The sequence below is a fragment of the Homarus americanus genome, unplaced genomic scaffold, assembly GCF_018991925.1.
Source record: "Homarus americanus isolate GMGI-L3 unplaced genomic scaffold, GMGI_Hamer_2.0 scaffold23617, whole genome shotgun sequence".
NCBI lineage: Eukaryota > Metazoa > Arthropoda > Malacostraca > Decapoda > Nephropidae > Homarus > Homarus americanus.
Window position 1 is genome coordinate 2,167,052 of NW_024720711.1, and position 19,732 is coordinate 2,186,783.

Consider the following 19,732-nt stretch of genomic DNA (forward strand, 5'->3'; position numbering starts at 1 on the left):
GAGACTTAGTACGGCCAACATTAGTGATCATGTGTGTCGTCCACGTCTGTGTTAGTTTGAGCACAAGACACTGTCAAACCTTCCCAACTATGGCTGCTGTCTGTGGCGTCGGTGCCTCACTGACCTCTACTGCCCGTGTCAGATCCTCTCCGGGGACAGGGGACTGATGGCTCTGCCTAGGTCAGCAGAGTCGCAGATGGTCACAGTTTTCTTGGTTCGGGCAGATAACATGGGCGTTTGTGTGGGCGTAAGGGAGGAGGGCGGGATGGTGGGCGGCGGAACAGCCTTTAGCGTGGGCATGTCCTTCCGTAATGTGCCGTAGATGGTGTCACACTTGTCGCTCCCGTTGTTGATCTTCGAGGGACTGGTGGCGATGTCTGCCGGGGAGTGGAGTGGACTGTTGGTGCGGGGGTTGGCGCTCAGCGTGTTGTTATGGGTAATGTGTTTGTCGTCGTCTAGGGAGGGTGTGACCTTGTAGATGGTGTTGGTGTGGGAGTTAGGGCGGGCGTTGGTGTTATTGGCTAGGCTACACCCAGTGTTCACCAGACAGGGCTGGGTCAGTGCCGGCGGCGTACTCCCGGTGTGCTTGGGGGTACAGCCCGACCCGTAGGTGAAGAGCGCCACCGTCTCCATACGTCAGGTATCGTCCAGGTGGAAGCGGTGGTTGCTGCCGCTGTTGCTGGTGGCCATGAGGCTGCCCAGGCGCCGCCCCAGGCCATAGCCGCGGTTGGTCATCTGCTCCTGCATGAGGTTGAAGCAAGTAGCGATGAGCGCCATGCCCACCAGCAGGTAGAAAGCAGCGCCCAGCAGAGCCACCTGGACGCCCGTGTTCGCGTTGGGTGTGGTCTCAGGTGCCAGGTCCCCGAAGCCGATGGTGGTGAGGGACGAGAAACAAAAGTAGATGGCGTGCAGGAAGGACCACTGATGGGCGTAGGCGAAGACGGCGGCGCCCCCACAAATGTAGGTGATCATCAACACTAGACAAAGAGTGACGGGGACGGCGCCTGTCTCACCCCCGTCACCGTACTCCTCTCCCGCGCTGCTCCCGTCACCACAGTCCCCGCCCCACTTCTTCTGTAAGATCAGAGGTCAAGGTCACTACAATGAGGTTAGTAATACTACTAGGCTTAAGGTGCTGGGGCCTGGTCAGTAATGTTAGGTCAGTACAAGCACAATATAGATCAATATTATGGTGAATTAGGTCAATACTATATTAATTAATAGGTCAACACTATACTATTAGGTTAGCGCTATAATATAAGGTCAACACTAAGGCACAACAAGTTCAAATTATAGATGAGGTCAACATAAATGAGTGGTTATATTAGACAAACACTACAAGGTTACAACACAAACTATATAACACTTGTTTACTCCACACGAGGACTGATATACTAAACTTAGTCTTGATTAACAATGGCAATAACCTTCTCTGGACAGATGGTTCATACCAGCGTGTGAGGTTTGGGGTAATTGTTAACATAGGAATTACGTGGTTATCATTATTATTATTAATATTATTATTATTAATTTACTACAATACTACAACTACTAGTATTATTCTTACTACTACTACTACTATTTTTACTATTACTACTACTACTACTATCACTGTTATTAGAGTTAATATTTGTGTCAGTAGTGCTAAAAATATTACTCAAATCGGCCCTCGCCTCAGATCACCCACCCACAGTAGCTAATCACTGTCCACGAGTTCAAATGTTTCCGCGTACAGTACATTATCAAGTACATTTATGGCTGTGTATTAAGGACGGTGTACGTGTACCTTAAAATACGCTCATCGTGTTGTACCTGCAGCGTTCAACCTTCACTGCCATGAGAAGCACGCAATGTTTACAGTTTACCACGTATATGCTTCGTTTTCTATTATTCTCGTTTTCTTTTATTTTCTTATTCCGTTTTTTCTTATTTCCTTCAACGATATCCAATCCCTTTGTGATATCTTCTTTACGATCCAAGTAGTTGAAATCCTGTTCTATCTATCGGTATATATTGTCTATCTATCGGCTATTTTGTGCTGGTTTAATCTTCAACGTAAGGAGATGATAAGGTCTACGGTTGTATATACAGCACCGTGTGTTTGGTCCCTAAACAAATCTGTATCCAGCGAGATGGTGTTGGCCTGTTTATGTCTCTTTCACCACCAAGCCTGTACCTCTCCTGTCTGTCTATCACCAGCTGCAGGGCGTCTCTCCTTCTGTCTGTCACCAGCTGCAGGGCATCTCTCCTTCTGTCTGTCACCAGCTGCTGGGCGTCTCTCCTTCTGTATCTGGCTGCAGGGCGTCTCTCCTTCTGTCTGTCACCAGCTGCAGGGCATCTCTCCTTCTGTCTGTCACCAGCTGCTGGGCGTCTCTCCTTCTGTCTGTCACCAGCTGCTGGGCGTCTCTCCTGTCTGTCACCAGCTGCTGGGCGTCTCTCCTTCTGTCTGTCACCAGCTGCTGGGCGTCTTCTTCAAAATCTCACTGTCATCCCGTGCGAATTGTCTCCTAGGAACACTCGTCTCAGGGAACTTCTTCTTCTTCTTAGTATCACACAAATCCTCTTCCCTCAAAATATCCACCAATCACAGATCACATCCTGTTGACGCGCCTTCTCCCTCCTGCAGGTCCCGCTAAAACCCCCTTTCTGATCTAATTAACGCTCACCAGCCTCTTATAGGTAGTAATATATACAGGAAATTACATCTCCTCGTCTCCACTTCCCTCACCATACAGTCATCTTCGTGAACCAAACAACCCTGTGTGTGTGTTTGAGAGAGAGAGGTTAGACTGCCTACCAAAATATCTTGTTTCTCTTTTATTTCTGTTTGCCTTTGTCATTATCTTCTACCTTCCTCCTCCTCCTCCTCCCCCCTCTTCTTTTCATCTTTGTCTCGTCCTCTCCATCATTATCACACACAAGAGATAGTAAAGATACGTCTCTCTTCTCTTCTGTGTTATTGATTATCTCTCTCTCTCTTCTTCTCTGTGTTACTTCCTCTCTCCTTCTTATCTTTATCTGTCTGTTCTGTGAGACATATGAAAATGGTGGTAATGTTAGGTTAGCTAGTGTGTGTGTGTGTGTGTGTGTGTGTGTGTGTGTGTGTGTGTGTGTGTGTGTTGTGTGAGTAAAACCATAACGGGGTTGACGTTGGTGTAAGTGGCAGGTGAGAGCTGGTGTAAGGGGGTAAATAAGGGCAAGTGTGTCTTACCTTAACGGGGTCGACGCTGGTGTAAGGGGCAAGTGAGGGCTGGTGTAAGGGAGTAAATAAGGGCAGTAGGTAGTAGGTATTAGGCAGCTACCAAACAGGGAGGTACTACCGCCTGGGAAGATATTGGAAGCATAATGTGTTGTCTAATGGTAGACCCTGCTGCCATATGGCATCACGAAAATTGTGACCAAGTCCCAGGTTGCTGATCTGACTTTCTGTCTCATTTACACACGATTACAGGGTCTTAATTGTTTCTCTTACTTTGACAACACTACAGTACAATGTGTACATACATATATTGTTTCTCACTCTTTTTTTTCTTAATTTTTGTATGTCTTTATTATTATTATTATTATTATTATCATTATTATTATTATTATTATTATTATTATTATTATTATTATTATTATTATTATTATTATTATTATTATTATTAATAATAATAATATTATTATTGTTATTATTATTATTATTATTATTACATTTTTGCCCTCCCAGGCCCCGATGTGGGTCAGTGACCTATGCCCAGGTGGGCTAATCCCAGTAAAAAAAAAAGGAGGGGGGTTATGTCTTACCTTAGCGGGGTCGACGCTGGTGTAAGGGGCAGGTGAGGGCTGGTGGTTAGCGCGGGGTGTCTGAGGTGGACGGCGACGGCGGCAGCGACACAGGCGCCACCACAACCACTTGAGAGCCCTGGACAACAAGTCACCTGCCGGAAGAACTTGCCGTTAGTGGGCGTGAGAGAACAGGGAGGAGAGACAGGTGAACTGACATGTCTTAATAACAACAACAACAGCACTTAGTACAAATCACATGATGTATAAACGCTAGTGCAGTAATTCACTTGGACGCGCTACTCGCTAAATTATATTAAGACTACCATAATGTGTATCCCTTCTCTGTACAGTTGCCATCAGTGAGCTTCATGGAGGGTGTGTGGGGCTCGTGCAGTTACCTGAGCATAAACCTGACAGGCTGATGTGATGAAAGGTGCTTGATGATGATGATGATAATAATAATAATAATAATAATAACAATAATAATAATATTGAGTCAGGTAGGTGAATGAGTAAGTGAGTGAGCGAGGTGTGTGAATGAGTGAATGATTGAGTGAGTGAGTGAGTGCATCATCCCCCACCGTTTACCAAAAGGTGGCTCCCATGATGGCTGAGTTAGGCGCCCACCATTAATATCTTTCACCCCTCCCTCCTCTCCATTCCCCCTCTCAGTCCTCCTCCTCTCACCCCTTCTTCCTCTCATCTCCCCCCCTCTCACCCTTATCACCTATCCCCCACCTCTCCCTCCCCCCTCTCACCTCTTCCTATTTCACCCTTCCCGTACTACCCCTCTCCCCCTATCCCCCTCTCGACTTCTCTCCCCTCCTTCCCCCTGTCAGCCAAAGAGAACTGAGATAACTCTTCACCGTCTTCTTCTATAACACAATAAAAGCCAGAACCTCTCAACGTCGGCTTTTGTTTATCGAGTTATTCTTTTTCCTTCACGGTGACCGGTGGAGGTGACTTGTGTAAGCTGGCCTAAGTGTTTGTCTGTACGTTTGGCTATAATGTGATTGGTTCATTTGGTCCCGGTCTTAATTATAGGTATAGGAAGTGAACCATTGAATCTTCGAAATAGTGAATCATTGAATCAATGAACCAGCGAACTATTGAACCATTCAACTATTGAACCACTGAACCATTGAATTATTGACCCATTGAACTATTGAACCTGCGAATTATTGAACCATTGAACTATTGAACCAGTGAACGATTGAACCATTGAACTATTGAACCATTGAACTATTGAACCATTGAACCAGTGAACTATTGACCCATTGAACTATTGAACCAGCGAACTATTCACCCATTGATCTATTGAACCATTGAACTATTGAACCATTGAACCAGCGAACTATTGACCCATTAAACTATTGCACCATTGAACTATTGTACCATTGAACTATTGAACCAGTGAACCAGCGAACTATTGAACCATTGAACTATTGAACCAGTGAACCAGCGAGTTAATGAACCAATGAACAAGTGAACCAAATGAACTAGTGAACCAACGAACCAGTGCCATTGTTATTATGTCTAGCAGGTACTGTATTTTGGATCACTCGAAGATTAGGCACCCAAGTTTATTTCACCTGAAGAGTAACCACCCTAACGCTATCTGGGAGGTTAGGTTAGGTTTGGTTAGGTTAGGTTAGGTTAGGTTAGATTAGGATGGTTAATCTTCAGGTGAAATCCGAGATAGTTAATTTGACTCCGAGAGTGAAAACAAAAACAAAAACAAGGAAATCTAATTTTTCACCCACCCCCTTTTTTTTACACACATTCACTCGACACAAATTTCCACCTTTTCTGGTCTGAGTCGTTGATGTTTTGCGCGGCTGAGGAATATAAATTTTTTCGTTTCTTTAAGTGTGACATAGCCAGTGACGAATGTTCTTCAATATTATGTTTTTATTTTCATTTGTGTTTATTTATTTGCGAATGGTGGGGTTGAGAAGGAAGGGAGAAGAAATCGGTTGGGAAGAGTATAGGAGGGGAGAGGAAGAAGGGTATATGGGGTAGTGGAGGTAATAGGGGGAGAGAAATGAGGTTGGTGGATGAGGATTAGGAGGGGAGGGGAGTATGTATGTATGTATGTATGTTAACAGCAGAGGAGCACTTCAGTAGTCTGTCAAGTATGAGTTATTCATCGCCTCCTCCTCGGCTGACTTGAGTGTGAGTGTCTTGTAAGTTAATGGCGACATACTGCACTGTAGTTCCCTTATATATACACAGACTGGAGGAGGAGAGGTCGGTGGCACAGTCGAGGCACAGATAACTTTGGTGGTGACCCTGAAGCCTGATGTTCTGTTCACCTAGGGCTGTGTTGTCTGTCTGTCTGTCTGTCTGTCACCCCCTCCCCTCTCCACAGTTGACCAATTACAGCACGACTAGAAGCCTCAATTTCAATAAAAAACCTCAAGACTCGGTGATGGAGAAGAGTGAAGGAGAGGGGAGGAGGGAGCATAGTGAGGTGGGGAGGGGGAGAGTAGAGTGAGATGGGGAGGGGGCAAGTGAGGTGGGGGGGGGGGCGTGAAGGAGGAGAGGGGAGGAGGGAGTAGAGTGAGGTGGGGGAGGGGCAGCGTGAAGGAGAGGAGGAGAGAGAGTGAGGTGGGGAGAGTGGAGAGGGGGAGAAGGGAGTAGAGGGAAGTGGGGAGGAGGAGGTGGGGCAGAAGGGGTACACACAGCCCCCTAAAAATAATCACAAAACGTAATACATAATTATACGTAAATTTCCAATACTGAATTAATTACGGAGGTACAGGTGGGTCCCATAGGCTTGGCGACTCGTTAAGGGCGGTGTGGATACAGTACACTCAAGCCTTTGGTACACAAGGGGGGGAGCCTGGCCGACACTGTACTCGTCCACCTTAAATTCCCTAACTTTATAGAGTCAGGTACCTATTTACAACTGGGTGGACTGGGAGTGCCCTGCAGTATCTACCCAACTACAATTTGTATATCAACTAAATGGAATTATATTATATTATATTATATTATATTATATATTATATTATATTATAAATTATATTATATTATATTATTAAATTGAAAACTAAGAGAAAATTCAATTACAGCAAACATTAAAGATAAGTTAAAATATATCCGAGAATTTACCCACGTAGTGTCGCTATTCACTTAGCAGTCTGCAACTTCTCTGATTTATAAAGGTGGCTAAAGGGCTAAAATTGGCCGTATTGTAGCACACTGCAGCACACACACACACACACACACACACACACACACACACACACACACACACACACACACACACACACACACACACACACACACATACACACCCTTCCACATCACAATTCCTGGAGCGTTGAAAAGATGAAACGAAATCCTGAACCCAAAAAATTCTCTTCCATCATGCTCATAGTTGGACCAAACAGTATCTGGGTATTCTGAGGTTGTGGAGGGAGGGGAGAGGGAGGAAGGAGGGGTGGAGGGAGGTAGGAAGAGGGGGAATGGGAGGATGGAAGGAGGAGAGAGAGGGGGGCAAGGAAGAGAGGAAAGAGAAAGAAAGGAAGGAAGAAGGGAGAGAAGGAGAAAGGAAGGGGGGGAGAAAAGAAGAGAGGGAGGGAGGAGTGTCACCTTGTATACCTCGGACGGTCGAGTTTAAAATACATTATCGAACGGAAGCGGTGGCAGTGGGTGGTGTCGGTGGTTGGTGTCGGTGGGCGGTGGGTGGCGGTGGTGGGTGGCGGTGGACGGTGGATGACAGTGGGTGGTAGCAGTGGCAGTGGGTGGTGGTGGGTGACGAAGGGTGGTAGGTGGTGGGTGGTAGGTGGTGGGTGGTGGCGATGGGTGGTGGCGATGGGTGGCGACGGGGTCAAGATAGTGGTAATAACATACCCAGTATGTTGCTTCGCTTGTTAATGACCCTCGTAAGTGCCCACCAAGTCAAGTCTGAGAGCAAATTGGTCAGAAGGTAAGGTTATTTACCTCACAACAGCTATAATTACGAGGTGTCGCGTGAGCTAATTGGTCAGGTGGGATTAATTAGCTCACAACAGCTATAATTACCAGGTGTTCTGAGAGCTTACTTGTATACAGGTAAAGTTAATCAGCTCACACCTGTACACCATTACTGCACCGTCTTAACACAGAACTTATCACAGCTTGACTTTCAACAATAGGTTAGGTTATATTAAGGTATGTTAGGTGAGGCTAGTCGTTAGATTAGGTTAGGTTATATTATGGTATGTTATGGTAGATTATACCATGTTAGGTTAGGTTAGGGTATGTTAGGTTATGCTGTTACATTATGTTATGTTAGAGTGGTTAATTTTCAGGTGATCTTTCTATTTCAAGGACTGGTCTAGGTGAGGCCACAGGTGTAACTCTTCCTCCCTACTGGGCTGGTGACAACTATGAGAACTGAGAAGACATCATGAGACGGGTGGAGGAACCCCAGGGTGAGGGAGAGGTGATTACCTCTCTATAATTTCCTTCTTTAATGGGCTGTTGGGAATATCTATGTATGTGTGTGTGTGTGTGTGTGTGTGTGTGTGTGTGTGTGTGTGTGGCGTCATTCTCCGTGTATTCAAGAGCATTCACCTCTCAGCGTCAAAACATTAATTCACAGCCTCTCACTCTCACCCCCTGTACCTCCCAACCCCTCTCACTCACCCTCTCCACCACGGTAAACTCTCCTCATACATTCTCCTCATGTTTACTCACGACAATATCCCCTTTTACGTAGAGTGTAAATAGTGGAGCATAAATAGATCTGGTGGGGGGAGATACGACAGAGAGAGGGAAAGAGGGAGGGTAAAGGAGGAAAGGGGATAGAGGGGCATAGTTAGAGGAGGTAGAGGGATGAGAATGGGATTTAGAGAATGAGGGGATGAGAGGGAGAAGATATAAGAGGGAAGGAGAGGAGGAGAAACGAAAGTGATATCGGGCTTAGAAACTCGTCTACTGAGCGAAGCGTAAGTGGACGGGATGGTAATGTGTGCCGCTGTACTCATCCTCACAGTGGAAGGAAGGAAGGAAGGAGGGAGGTACAGTATCACTGGAGAGGTGAGTGACAGTGAGAGATGAGTGAGTGAGTGAGTGAGTGAGTGAGTGAGTGATGAGGCAGTGAGTGAGTGAGTGATGAGGCAGTGAGTGAGTGAGTGGTGATGAGGAGGGTGAGAGGAGGAGTGAGTGAGGAGGAGTGAGTGAGTGAGGCAGAGGAGTGAGTGGGATGAGGCAGTGAGTGAGTGAGTGAGTGATGAGGCAGTGAGTGAGTGAGTGATGAGGCAGTGAGTGAGTGAGTGGTGATGAGTGAGTGGTGAGTGAGTGAGTGAGAGTGGTAACAGGTCGTGATGACGGGTAAACAGACTGGTGTATGTTAGTAAGCTAGACAGTTATGATCCAAGGCTCTCTGGTGTGTGTGTGTGTGTGTGTGTGTGTGTGTGTGTGTGTGTGTGTGTGTGTGTGTGTGTGTGTGTGTGTGTGTGTGTGTGTGTGTGTGTGTGTGTGTGTGTGTGTGGATGAAAGGTGGGAAGGAGGGAGAAGCAATGAAGAAGAAGAAACAAGGAGGAAGAACAAGCAAGCAGAAGGTATCAGTAGCAGCAGTAGGGCGGAGCAGAGAGAGAGAGAGAGAGAGAGAGAGAGAGAGAGAGAGAGAGAGAGAGAGAGAGAGGAGAGAGAGAGAGAGAGAGATGCTCCACCAGCCATCGTTGCAGAGACTAGTGAGAAGAAGAAGAGGAGGAGGAGGAGGAGGAGGATGACAACAAAAGCGGAGGGGGCGTGAGGACCGTGATCCCTTGATCCACTGGCTGAGCCACTTTTCATAAAAAGATTGCAGACAGATGAAGGACGCCACAACTTCCTTCAACAAGCAAAAAAAAAAGAAAAAAAAAAAAAGTTCTTAGTATGATTTCTTCCGCAAGGGGGATCTGCTGGACCCTGGGCGAGGAAGAGGAGGAGGAAGAAGAAGAAGAAGAAAAAGAGAAGTAAAAGGAGGAGGGGAAGAACTAAACTAGAACAAGAAGGAGGAAGAGGAGAAGAAGAAATAGAAGGAACTACACAAGAACAAGGAGGAACAGAAGAAGAAAGAGAAGTAAAAGAAGTAGTAGAAGGAGGAGGACGAGGAGAAGAACAAAGAGAAAGAGAAGAAAAGGGAGAATAAGGAGAGAGAAAGAAACAGAGAAGGAGGAAAAGAAGAAGAAACAAAACGAAAAGAAAAGACAGAAAAAGAGGAGAAGGAAAGCGAAGGAAAAAGAGAAGGGGGAAAAGAAGAAGAAACAAAATAAGACGTAAAAGAAAGGACACGAAGAGATAACAGGAGATAGAAGAATATGAAGAAAGAGAAGAAAATAACGAGCTAGATATATACAGTCACCCAAAAAAGTCCTGTCACAAACCACGATTCAGACTCGTGAACCCAAAGCAGTAGATACTGATACATTATGCTGTCCATAAATGCTTCGGATTCAAGAGTCTGAATCTCGGGGTTCATGGTTCGCGACAGAACTTTTTTGGGTGACTGTACTTGAATACTTACCATAACAATCATCAAAATACAGCACGTTCACAGGGTTATCTTACAGTGATATTAAATAGAGAAAAAAAACATTTAACTACAGAGAGAGAAAATACAGTGAAGGTGTTGAGAGAAATTAATCCCTAATTATGAGAACCAGCGCTGGGGGATTTGAAAAAGACTCCTCAGTAGTAATTCTATTTAAGAGCCCTGTTAGGATTGTAAGCCTCTGAAACTTATTAGAAACTTGATCCTATCTTTATGGTTTGGTTTGGTTTGGTTAGGTCACGAGGAGCAATGTTAGGCAACCGTGGCTATGATACTGACTTGAGCAGTGAGAACAGACGAGAAGTTTTAATGTGTGTGTGTGTGTGTGTAAAGCGACACACACACACACACACACACACACACACACACACACACACACACACACACAAACACACACACACGTGAAGAAATATGCACCGTAAAACCTTTCTTATTACGGTGAGGTAAGCGCGCAGGTAAGCAATAGGTTAGGACAAACTTTATGTACCAAACCGAGTTAAGTGAATGTATTTTGCAACGTTTCCTTTTAGAGAAGAGTAACAAAACTCCCGGCACTTGAATGTAGAGGAAAAATGCTGTTTATTTTTTGTTTCTCCTGAAAATTGGACAACTCAGCTTACTGTATTTCACCCTAATATTTGACTCCTCAGCTAATTTCACCTTAAGATTTGACTCCTTAGCTTATTTCACCTTAAGATTTGGCGCCTTAGCTTATTTCACCTTAAGATTTGACACCTCAGCTTATTTCACCTTAAGATTTGGCGCCTTAGCTTATTTCACCTTAAGATTTGACTCCTTAGCTTATTTCACCTTAAGATTTGGCGCCTTAGCTTATTTCACCTTAAGATTTGACACCTCAGCTTATTTCACCTTAAGATTTGGCGCCTTAGCTTATTTCACCTTAAGATTTGGCGCCTTAGCTTATTTCACCTTAAGATTTGGCGCCTTAGCTTATTTCACCTTAAGATTTGGCGCCCTAACGCTATCTGGGGGTTAGGTTAGATTAATCTTAAGGTGAATTAAGCTGAGGCGTCTAATTTTAAGTTGAATTAGTCTGTGGTGTCTAATCTTCAGAACCGAACATAATTCAACAGGATTCAATATAATTCAACAGAATCCCAAAAGAACCTAACATTACCCAAATAGAATCCAACAGAACCCAACAGGACCCAAACAAAAATAGACCTCAACAGGACCCAGACAGAACCCAGTAGACCTCAACAGGACCCAGACAGGAACCCAACACCTGGTCGTTATAACAAGACTCGTCAAGGTGTGTGTACGTGCATAAGAGGATGCTAAGTCAACCTCTCTGGGGAATAACGACCTGGTAATGATTAAGAAAGGGTCGTTAAGAGAGAGAGTTCGGACTACAGAGGGGGGGAGTCCGGTTTACAAAGGGAGAAGAGTTCGGACTACAGAGGGGGAGAGTCCGGTTTACAAAGAGGGTAAAAATCCGGTTTACAAAAGAGGAAACATACAGCCTACACAAAAGAGAATATTCCGGTTTACAGAGGGAAGAGAGTCCGGTATACAATGGGGAAATAGTCCGGTTTACAGAGGGGAAGAGTCCGGTATACAATGGGGAAATAATCCGGTTTACAGAGGAGAAGAGTCCGGTATACACAGAGGGGTGACGGGAGTCTGATGGAAATAATACGAATAAGAGAAGAAAGGAAGAGAAAGAAAGCAGAGAAATAATAAGACGAAGATAAATAGAAACAAATGAAGAAGGTAAATTAAATAAAGAGGAAGACAAATGGCAAGAGGAAGAATAAGAGGAAGATAACCTAAAAAGAGACAAGGAAGAGGAAGGGAGAGATAGAGACAATGAGGAAGGAGGGAGGTAGGGAGGAAAAGGGAGAGAGGGAGATAGAGACAATGGAGAAGGAGGGAGGAAGAAAGAGATATGGAGACAAGGAAGAGGAAAACGGTTAGAGACACGGAAGAAAGAGAGAGAGAGAGAGAGAGAGAGAGAGAGAGAGAGAGAGAAAAAAATAGAGAGAGAGAGAGAGAGATTATGACAATGTTAGTGTACTCTGAACAACTCAAGTATTTCAAGAGAACACTGCAGCCTCAAAGAGAACAACTTGGCTTAAGTAAACACACGCGAAAAGAGAGACAGAGAGAGAGAGAGAGAGAGAGAGAGAGAGAGAGAGAGAGAGAGAGAGAGAGAGAGAGAGAGAGAGAGAGAGAATGTGAAAAAAGAGAGATGCCAAGGAGAGAAGGCCAGCTAGCTATAAGTGGCCAGGTATTTCACGGTAACAACTGCAGCTCGGAAAAGAGAGAGACAGAGATGGACACTCAGAGGCCCAGACCAAACATGAAAGTGAGCTGCGAATTACTAAAAGCCATGGTGAGATTTCCTGCAGATGGATCACCCGAAGATTAGACACCCCGCATTATTTCACCTGAATATTAGACTCTCCATCTTATTACTCCTGAAGATTGGACACCCCAGCATATTCTATCTGAAGTTTAGGCACCCCAGCTTATTTCACCTGTATATTAACTACCTTAACGTCAACTTAACCTAACCTAATATAACTTAACGCTAACCTAACTCTACACTAACCTTTCACTCATGCTAATCTAACCTAATTTAACCTAACGTAATGCTAATCTATCCTAACGCTAACGCTAACCTAACAACCAAACCTAACCTAAGGCTAACATAACCTAACCTAACACGTCTGGATTGCGTTAGGGTGGTTAATCTTCAGGTGATCTCCAATACTTCACTTCCTCTGTGCACTCGATCAAGTCGCCCCCAATAAGTATGCAAACAAAATCAATCAATCTTCGTCCCTTTAAACCAACATTCATCCACATACAGAACGTCAGGTTAATCCAAATAGAAAAATGGAACAAAATTAAGCTTTCTAAGGAAAAACGTATTGAATTTCATGACTTTTTCCTGCGTAAGTCCAAGTCAAGTCTGCCTAAATTTGATTGGATGGAGATCGAAGGTGTGTCGATTTCATAACACTTGATTGGCTGGTGGGTTTAAGGGGCGGGGCCTGGGGAAAGGGTACATGTTGCCTCTAAATCCCTGTCAGGTGAGATTGGCAAGACAGAGCTATATGCAGGTAGCAAGGCGCGTGAGTGTGTTGGTGAAGGGACGAGTGTGTTGGCGAGAGAGAGAGAGAGAGAGAGAGAGAGAGAGAGAGAGAGAGAGACCAACCAACCAACACCTTTATCCCCCTACCCAGGTCAAAAGGCCAAGGCTGGGAATAAAAACAAGAACTAGACCTTTAAAAATGTCGACTCTCAATACTATAATATTTAGAGAAAGAAAATAGCGAGCCTTAAGAGTTATATGTTTTAGGGGGGAGGAAGAAAATGATTTATTAAAGAGAAGTAACAGGTGAAAGAAGACAAGGTGTACCCAGAGGTGAGGAGAAAAAGTTAATTTATGGTCCATGGAGGAGAGAGAGAGAGAGAGAGTAGGAAGGGTAGGTGGTAGGCTTGGCACGCTGGTGGTGCGCGCTCAATAGACACCCCGAGGCGGCCCAGACTCTCTAACCCCACCCCAACCCCGAACATACACACTTCCACCACTCCCCCTCCCTATAAACACCTCACAAACTCCCCCTACCACCATTACCACCACCCCAAAATCACCCCCTGCCACTACCACCATCCTACCAGCCTCCCCTACCACCACTACCACCCTCCCAGTATTAAGAATTTATCAACATCTTGTAAAGTTCATTCTGTTCCCCTCAATGGTATAGTTTGGTGAATGAACCACAGTATAAATTAATCCAATCCACTACAGTACAGCACAGTATAGTATAGCAGTATAGTATAGCAGTACTCTATTACAAGGAAAGATTACGCTCCCTTCCTTTAAAAGTAATCTCTTAAAAGATATCTATTGTCTAAGTACGAATATTTTTGTAACAATTACTATTATACTTTAACTACGCCATTGGAAACCATTATATCTTATAATGTTGGTCACGTTGATAGAAATTACCATTGCAATAATTATATTCTTTGCCGTCAAGATATGATCCTGACCGCGTCTGTCCCCTTGTTTCACCTTAACACAACCCACGTTGTGTTGCTTCCCTCACTATCAGATTACTATATATAAATTCTACTGTAAAGATACGATTGTTTATAATATAAATATAAAAAAGGTGATAAATAAACGTCGTAACACTCTAGTATGTATTTACTACAGTAACACCTTATATGTAGTACTCAGATGATACCAATGTAATACAATTATTACTTGAGATAAATGTACAATATACAGTATATCAGGCGCCACTAAGAGAGCTCAGGCTCTCAATTGGCTCAGCCATGTCAATGTCATTATTATCCATTCTGTATCTATATTTTTCTGGCTAAATAAACTGCTTCAATATTAATACCAATAGATTATCGTACTCACTAATAAATTCTCGTACTCACTCGGCGACGAACTGGCTGTGTCGGGCTGCAAGATTTATGTGAGATAGATAACATAACCCACACGTTTAGGAACCCCAGGAAATAAACTGTACGCTGATGATGTTATGATAATGCGACTGTAAATTATATGATACTGAGATATTCCAAGTGAAAGTAAATTACTGTAAATTACTGTGACTCCCTAAGGTTCTGTTTGTTGATTTTGTCTCCTAACTGGTGTTAAATGAACGCATCAAATGAACGCATCAAATGAACGTATCAAGTTAAAGTAGACTGTCAGTGTACTTTTGATATACTGTACCGTATTTAGAACGATATTTTTATTTATTATTTTTTTTTTAGCTGAAGTCAACCAATCAAATGTGTTCTTATATCTCCAGTTACGAGGAAAATTTAACCTTTGGGTAATGATAATACAGTGCAACCTTTCTGAAACATCCAGTTGACGAATAACGTACAAAAGTTAGTTAGTTGTAATGGATATAAACTTAAAGTGGCTTCGTTTGGTTAGCTGCTGCAAGACTGTTTACTTTTGATTATATACCTGCACTGTCTATGTACGGTCGCCTACACTTATACCTGGTACAATGTCTGGTGGGGTTTGTGATGATTGAGATAATTTGCACCTCCTCCCTTACCTTACCTCCCCCTTACTTCACCTCCTCCCTTACCTTACCTCCCCCTTACTTCACCTCGCCCCTTACTTTACCCCCTCCCATACCTTACCTCCCCCTTACGTTTACCCTCGCCTACACCCTTACCTCTGCCCTTACCTAACCTCCACCCTTACCTCACAACCCAGAGCACTGAGGTATAAATAAGCAATACAGAATTGAGCTCTTAAATTCTTAGAAGGTCCAGCTGTTGCACCTATAACGAGGAGGGAGGTAGGGAGGGGGGAGAGGATAGGAGATAGGAAGGAAAGAAGGAAGAGTGAGGAGAGGATAGGAGGGAGGTGGTTGGTAGGTAGGATGGAGGAAGAGGATAGGATAAAGGGGGTAGGGTGGATAGAGGGGGTAGGATAGAGGGAGGAGCTAGGAGGTTGGGAGGAGGGGTGCAAAGACTCCCAAAAAGACACACCCGACCTCATCTTTTTCGAACCGTAATTTCCAGCACAGTCGCCGCCTGATAAACACATTCCTTTAGTGCAACAATGGACTATAATTACTGCTTGTTAACTGGACTTTTTTATTTACAGGATTGTTCTGCTGCTGAGCTTTGGCGGCGGTGGGTCTTGGTAATCCTTAATACCTTGAAAAAAGAAGAAGTCCAGAGTCTTTCCTATGAAATTCTTTTTGAAGCACAGGTTGAAAAGTGTAGTTGTACGTAAAAGAGTTTGAGAGCTTTTGTGTAGTTTAGTCTCTGGCTGAAGACAATCTGGTTTTACGTTGTAGATTTCTTTGTAAATTATATTCGGATGATTTAGTTAGGTGTACTAGATGAAAATTTCACTTAACCTAACCTAACCAAACTCTAACCTTACCATTACTAACGCTAATCTAACCTAACCTAACCTAACAACCCTTCTACCCAGTGTTTTATTGGCGTCCTGGTGCAGCCTGACACTCTCTATGGTCTAAGTCACCAAGAACACAATATCACCATTATCTACCTTACTAAGGCTCCGGTGTACAAGTCAAGAATGGCTCCAATATATGCCAATATATTAAGTACACTCTGTACAGTATTTTACGTGTTTGGGTTTTTAAAGAAATATTCACTACACTAATAATATTTTGTCTTCAAAACTTTAAGCAATTCTCATTAGGCTAATAAACTTTTTTCACAACTTTTAACAATATTCACTAGGCTAGTTATCGTTGTCACCAAATAAGTCTTTGGAGCATTAATTACGTCAGAGCGCACTTGATTTAGTCTCAAGAAAGATTAAAACAAAATTAGGACGACAGGAAGCTTCGCCATTGGCATACCAGTTTGTTGTTGTTTAGGTGCTTCAACTTCCGCCATCATGAAGTATCAGTGTCAATTTTTAGCTTATAGTTCAGATAAATAACCAAATAAAAAAAACAGCGAGGGAGAAGCACTTGGTGTGTCTGTCAGTAAAATCAGGGAGTCATCACGATATAAACAGGACGGGAAGACATACAGTAATTGCTGGTCTTACCGTGCGCCTGTTCAGTACATATTCTCCTAAGTCAAGTAGCCAGCTCACAGCCCCTCACCATAACTTTCCTTTGATAACTTCGATTATTCATTTATCATTATACAGAGACACTTTTATATAATATTGAACACAAGAACAGCATTTGGTTTCGACATACTGTACTGTGCTATAATCACGAACCGCTACTGGCACTTTCCCGAAATATTTGGCGGAGCTTTCATAACTTCAACAAGTTATGTAACTTTTTAATACGGTGTTGGCATACAAGTCGTTTACCTTACCAGCTTATTCTGACATAATATTGGGCTGAAATGCGTCTCCTTTCAGAGTCTGAGTGAGTGTTGCTGTCAGGAGCGTCACACAAGGAATAAAAAAGTCGCACAAAAAAAGTTACAATTTTCGGTAGGGAAAAATGTCACTGGATATAGACACTTTCATTAAATAACCCAAATAAAGTTAGGTTAGGTCGGTTTAGGTTAGGTTAGGTTAGTTTAGGTTAAGTTAGGTTAGTTTTGAAACTCTTTCCGGTTACTATTTCCAATACTCGTCGGGTATCAAACACGGTAGTCTTGTTACGAGGCTTCCAACACGACCCCATCCTCGCTATCACAACAGAGAATATTTTTTTACTCTCATGTCTTTTTCCTCTATTTTTCTCATCTTTGTCTTTTTTACTTCTCCTCCACAGTTGTCAATCTTGCGGTTATTTTTGTTTTATTATTTACTTTCTCGTATCTTTTTCATCCACATCAGTCATTCTGCCTTCCTTCTACTGGTATTCCCAAAGTTCTCTCTCCACTCCTCTTCACCTGCCATCATCACAATCTTAACCCTCTCCACTTTTATCATCATATCTCTCACTCATTAACTGTTTTGTTTGTTGACCCAAAATCTGCTGCCAATTTGTTAAAAAATTCTTCCTGAATTTTGAGTTAATTTATGATTTACGCCACAAAAATATCAAATCAAGGTCCATTAGATGCTGCAAAAGTATACATTAATATTAAAGCGAATTTATGTAAACCACTGATGCATATTCATAGTTATGTAAATTATTTTTCAAATATAAGAATATTTTGCAAATTTCTTTATTTTCGCCTCTGACGGAGTAACGTTTTGGACTTGGTGTTATAATCTTATATATAATCTAGTTGAGTTACTTGATTACCAAATTTAAAATCTAACTTTAAATGTGGAAATACGTAGGGAACACACACACACACACACACACACACACACAGAATGTATTACATATATAGATTACAAGAATGTATTTAATTTAACATATCTAAAAATACCAAGTATATAAATTTCTCTATGTATGAAGTTTATGTGCGTAGGGGCTATGACTCAGTGTGTATATGGCTACTTGTACCCGATGTCTTAGCACTGTCTTGTCACCTTTTACACTTCACTTCTTCATTTCTCTTTCATTGCCTCCTTTATTTGTCATTTCTATACCCTACGTAGAAGAGGAATAACAAAAGAAAGATAGAAAGTAAGACAAAGGTACATAAGAAAGAATAAAGAATAAATGCAGTAGGAAGGAAGATACTTGGTAGGGGGAAGGAGAGGGGGAGAACAGGTAGTGGGAAGAAAAGGGTGATAACAGGTAATGGGAAGAAAAGGGTGAGAGAACAGGTAATGGGAAGGTGAAAACAGGTAGTGGAAAGAAAAGAATGAAAACAGGTTGTGGGAAGGACAGGATGAAAAAAGGTTGTGGGAAAAGGGTGAGGGAACAGGTAATGGGAAGAAAAGGGTGAGAGAACAGGTAGTGGGAAGGAGAGAGTGAGCAGTAGTAGTAAAGTGATGGACGAGGATAGACTAAGTTCTCAAAGTTTCCCACCAGCCAAATGAGACACAGGCAAGCAGGAGATGGGAGAAGGAATATTTCTCACGAGTTACTGATTGTTGAAGATGGAGGCGTAGTCAAAATATTTACTGTGTGTTAGAGGAGACGAAAGAACTGAACAATTGGAATAGATAGATAGATAGAAATTAATATATCCTAATATAACTTAACCTAACATAACCTAACCCTAACGTTAACCTAACACTAACTTAACCTAATCTAACCTACTCCAACCTGACCTAACCAAACCTCACCAGGTAGTATTAAGAAGGGTGACTAATTTTCAGAGGAACCACAAATATTTATAGTAAAAACAAGACCAATGTGTTTTATAGCCAAGTTGTATAACACATGAAGCCATTTGATAGTTAGCATACGTTAGGTTAGGTTAGGTCAAGTTAGGTTAGGTTAGGTCAGGTCAGGTTTTCAGTGAGGAAAAAAGCGTGACTTAAGATAGTGAAAAAAGTTCTGAAAGGCGAAATAATATGTTGCTTTCTATTTTGGGGCGGCTGGTTTGGGGCGGCTGGTGAGGGTGGTGGGGGTGGGGGGGGGGGGGTTACTGGAGCATAACTTACCCACAGACGAGAAGTAACGTACTATATTTAACCCCACATAGATAAGGAGCATATTTTAACAACACAAAAGAGCATAAATTACACACACTGAGGAGGAGCATATTTGACCCCAATAGAACACGAGCATATTTTACCCACACAAAAGAGGAGCATATTTTACCCACACAGAAGAGGAGCATATTTTACGCACACAGAAGAGGAGCATATTTTACGCACAAAGAAGAAGGTAAGGGAGCATAACTTACCAACAGAGGAGAGGTAGAGGAGCATGAGGGGGATGCCCAGGAGAGCATACACTATGGTGACGATACGACCCATCACCGTCTGTGGCGCCACTGAGCCATAACCTGTGAGGGGGATAATATACAGTGTTACCACCTGAGGAGACATTATACAGTGTTACCAGCTGAGGAGACATTATACAGTGTTACTAGCTGAGGAGACATTATAGTGTTATC

At 43.0% G+C, this 19,732-nt stretch overlaps 1 protein-coding gene across 1 annotated transcript in view; it reads right to left on the reverse strand.

Moving 5' to 3' along the window:
- Nucleotides 1–636: 636 nt before the first annotated feature.
- Nucleotides 637–19,732, reverse strand: part of LOC121860816 (TWiK family of potassium channels protein 7-like) — an 82,815-nt gene continuing 63,719 nt past the window's right edge. Inside the window, exons 2-4 of the mRNA XM_042358203.1 lie at nt 19,520–19,621; nt 3,787–3,920; nt 637–1,074 (exon numbers count right to left, since the gene is read on the reverse strand). Coding sequence (XP_042214137.1) covers nt 637–1,074; nt 3,787–3,920; nt 19,520–19,621 — 674 coding nt within the window. The remainder of the gene's footprint in view (nt 1,075–3,786; nt 3,921–19,519; nt 19,622–19,732) is intronic.